Source organism: Chrysochloris asiatica, unplaced genomic scaffold (genome assembly GCF_000296735.1).
Source record: "Chrysochloris asiatica unplaced genomic scaffold, ChrAsi1.0 scaffold00500, whole genome shotgun sequence".
NCBI lineage: Eukaryota > Metazoa > Chordata > Mammalia > Afrosoricida > Chrysochloridae > Chrysochloris > Chrysochloris asiatica.
Genome location: NW_006409018.1, coordinates 450,367 through 453,284, shown reverse-complemented (window position 1 = coordinate 453,284; position 2,918 = coordinate 450,367). Strand labels below are relative to the sequence as shown.

General features: G+C 46.9%; 1 protein-coding gene across 1 annotated transcript in view; it reads right to left on the bottom strand.

Annotated features, from left to right (window-relative positions):
* Nucleotides 1–757: 757 nt before the first annotated feature.
* Nucleotides 758–2,918, bottom strand: part of LOC102823699 (zinc finger protein 91-like) — a 3,428-nt gene continuing 1,267 nt past the window's right edge. The window contains exons 2-4 of the mRNA XM_006877450.1: nucleotides 2,074–2,784; nucleotides 1,148–1,986; nucleotides 758–1,069 (exon numbers count right to left, since the gene is read on the bottom strand). Of these exons, the coding sequence (XP_006877512.1) occupies nucleotides 758–1,069; nucleotides 1,148–1,986; nucleotides 2,074–2,784 (1,862 nt within the window). The remainder of the gene's footprint in view (nucleotides 1,070–1,147; nucleotides 1,987–2,073; nucleotides 2,785–2,918) is intronic.

The window sequence follows — 2,918 nt, the reverse complement described above, 5'->3', positions numbered from 1 at the left end:
GACTGCAAGGTCGGTGAGTCAAGCTCTCCAGCTGCTCTTTAGAAACCCTAGGCAGGGTCGCTATGGGTCAGAACTGACTCGATGGCACTTCACAGCAACGGTCCTACTTTTGAGATAGAGCAGTCTCTCCACTGTGTGTTTTCATATGTGACATGAAGTGTGAGCAACACCTGATGGTTTTCCCACACTCCTTACATTCATAGCGCCTCTCTCCACTATGAATTCACTTAAGTGCAGTGAGGGCTGTGGAAAAAATAAAGACTTTTCTACATTCTTTACACTCACAGGAGTCTCTGTACACTGCGGATTCTTCTATGTCTTGTGAGGCTTGAGTATTGGAAAAAGGTTTTCCCACAGTCCTTACATTCATAGGGCCTCTGTCCACTATGAATTCACGTAAGTGCATTCTTTTCTACATTCTTTACACTCATAGGGGCTTCACTCCACTGTGGAGTCTTCGATGTGTAATGAGTTTTGAGGCATGCCTGACGCCTTTCCCACACTTTACATTCATAGGGCCTCTCTCTAACTGTGGATTCTTACATGTTTTCTGAGGTCTGAGGAACACCTAAAAGCTTTCCCACACTCCTTGCATTCATAAGGCCTCTCGCAACTGTTAAGTTCAAATGTATTCAGAGAGGTATTAGGAATGGCTAAACATTTTTCCACATTCCTTACATTCATAAGGCCTCTCTCCACTGTGAGTTCGCGTGTGTGTAGTGAGGTGTGAGGAATGGCCAAAGGTTTTCTCACATACCTAAAATGCGTAAGGTCTCTCTCCGCTGTGGATTCTTCTGTGCCTGCTGAGGTTTGAGGATCGCCTGAAGACTTTGCCGCATTCCACACACTCGTAAGGCATTTCGCCACTGTGAATTCTTACATGCTTAGTGAGGGCTGAGGAACTGATAAAGGCTTTCCCACATTCTTGGCACTCGTAAGGCCTCTCTCCACTGTGGATTCGCATGTGTTTGGTGATATTTGAGGAACACCTAAAAGATTTCCCACACTCCTTACATTTGTATGGTTTCTCTCCGCTGTGAATTCTTGTGTGTGTATTGAGGCTTGAGGCCTGCCGGAAGGCTCTCCCACACTCCTTACATTCGAATGGCATCTCTCCACTGTGGATTGTCACATGCTTTGTGAGGACCGAGGAGCAGTGGAAGGCTTTCCCACAGTCCTTACATTCATACGGTTTCTCTCCAGTGTGGGTTCTGATGTGTGTAGTGAGGGCTGAGGTTTGACCGAAGGTCTTCCCACACTCCTTACATTCGTACGGTTTCTCTCCGTTGTGCAGTCTTCTGTGTTTAGTGAGGTATGAGGGTTGTCTGAAGGCTTTCCCACACTCCTTACATTCGTACGGTTTCTCTTCGCTGTGGATTCTTCTGTGTGTAGTGAGGTCTGAGGATTTCCTGAAGGCTTTCCCACAATCCTTACATGGATATGGCATTTCTCCACTGTGGAATCTCACGTGGTACTTGAGGACCGAGGAAAAGCGAAAGGCTTTGCCACAGTCCTTACATTTGTACGGTTTCTCTCCAGTGTGGGTTCTGATGTGCGAAGTGAGGGTTGAGTTTTGACGAAAGGTCTTCCCACACTCCTTACATTCATAGGGCTTCTCTCCACTGTGAGTTCGCATGTGTGAAGTGAGCTGTGAGGAACGGCCAAAGGTTTTCTCACATACCTTACATTCATGAGGTCTCTCTCCACTGTGAATTCTTCTGTGCACGTTGAGGTTTAAGGCTCGACTGAAGACTTTGCCACATTCCACACACTTGTAAGGCATCTCGCCACTATGAGTTCTTACGTGCTTAGTGAGGGCTGAGTAATCAATAAAGATTTTCCCACATTCTTGGCACTCGTAAGGCCTCTCTCCACTGTGGATTCGCATGTGTGTGGTGAGGTTTGAGGAACATCTAAAAGATTTCCCACACTCCTTACATTCGGATGGTTTCTCTCCACTGTGGATTCTTCTGTGTGTAGTGAGGTCTGAGGATTTCCTGAAGGCTTTCCCACATTCCTTACATACAAATGGCATCTCTCTACTGTGGTTTCTCAAATGGTACATGAGGCCACAGGAAGAGCGGAAGGCTTTGCCACAGTCCTTACATTTGTACGGTTTCTCTCCAGTGTGGGTTCTGATGTGTGAAGTGAGCGATGAGGTTTGACTAAAGGTCTTCCCACACTCCTTACATTCATAGGGCTTCTCTCCACTGTGAGTTCGCATGTGTGTAGAGAGGTGTGAGGAACGGCCAAAGGTTTTCTGACATACCTTACATTCATGAGGTCTCTCTCCGCTGTGAATTCTTCTGTGCACATTGAGGTTTGCGGCTCGACTGAAGACTTTGCCACATTCCACACACTTGTAAGGCATCTCGCCCTTGTGAGTTCTTACGTGCTTAGTGAGGGCTGAGTAATTGATAAAGATTTTCCCACATTCTTGGCACTCGTAAGGCCTCTCTCCACTGTGGATTCGCATGTGTGTGGTGAGGTATGAAGAACACCTAAAAGATTTCCCACACTCCTTACATTCGTAGCGCATCTCTCCACTGTGGATTCTCACGTGGTTCGTGAAGGAGGCGGCATCACTGAAGGCTTTCCCACGGTCCTTACATTCATATGGCTTACTTCTATTACGAACCTTTTTACGTAAAATGAGCGATGAATAACGACTGAAGGTCTTGCAACACTCCTTGCAGTCACGCCGATGAGTTCTTAGATGTTTCCAGAAGGTTGGGAAACTGGAGAAATCTTTTCCACACTCATCACACAGATAGCGTCTCTTACCTGGCAGTGTGGGTGCAGGGTGACTGAGGGCTGAGATACAAAGCAAGTCCTTTCCACAGGCCTTACATCTGTGGGGGGTCTTCCCATTAAGAGTTCTCATAAGAGCGGTCAGGTGACAGAGACAACTGCAAGCT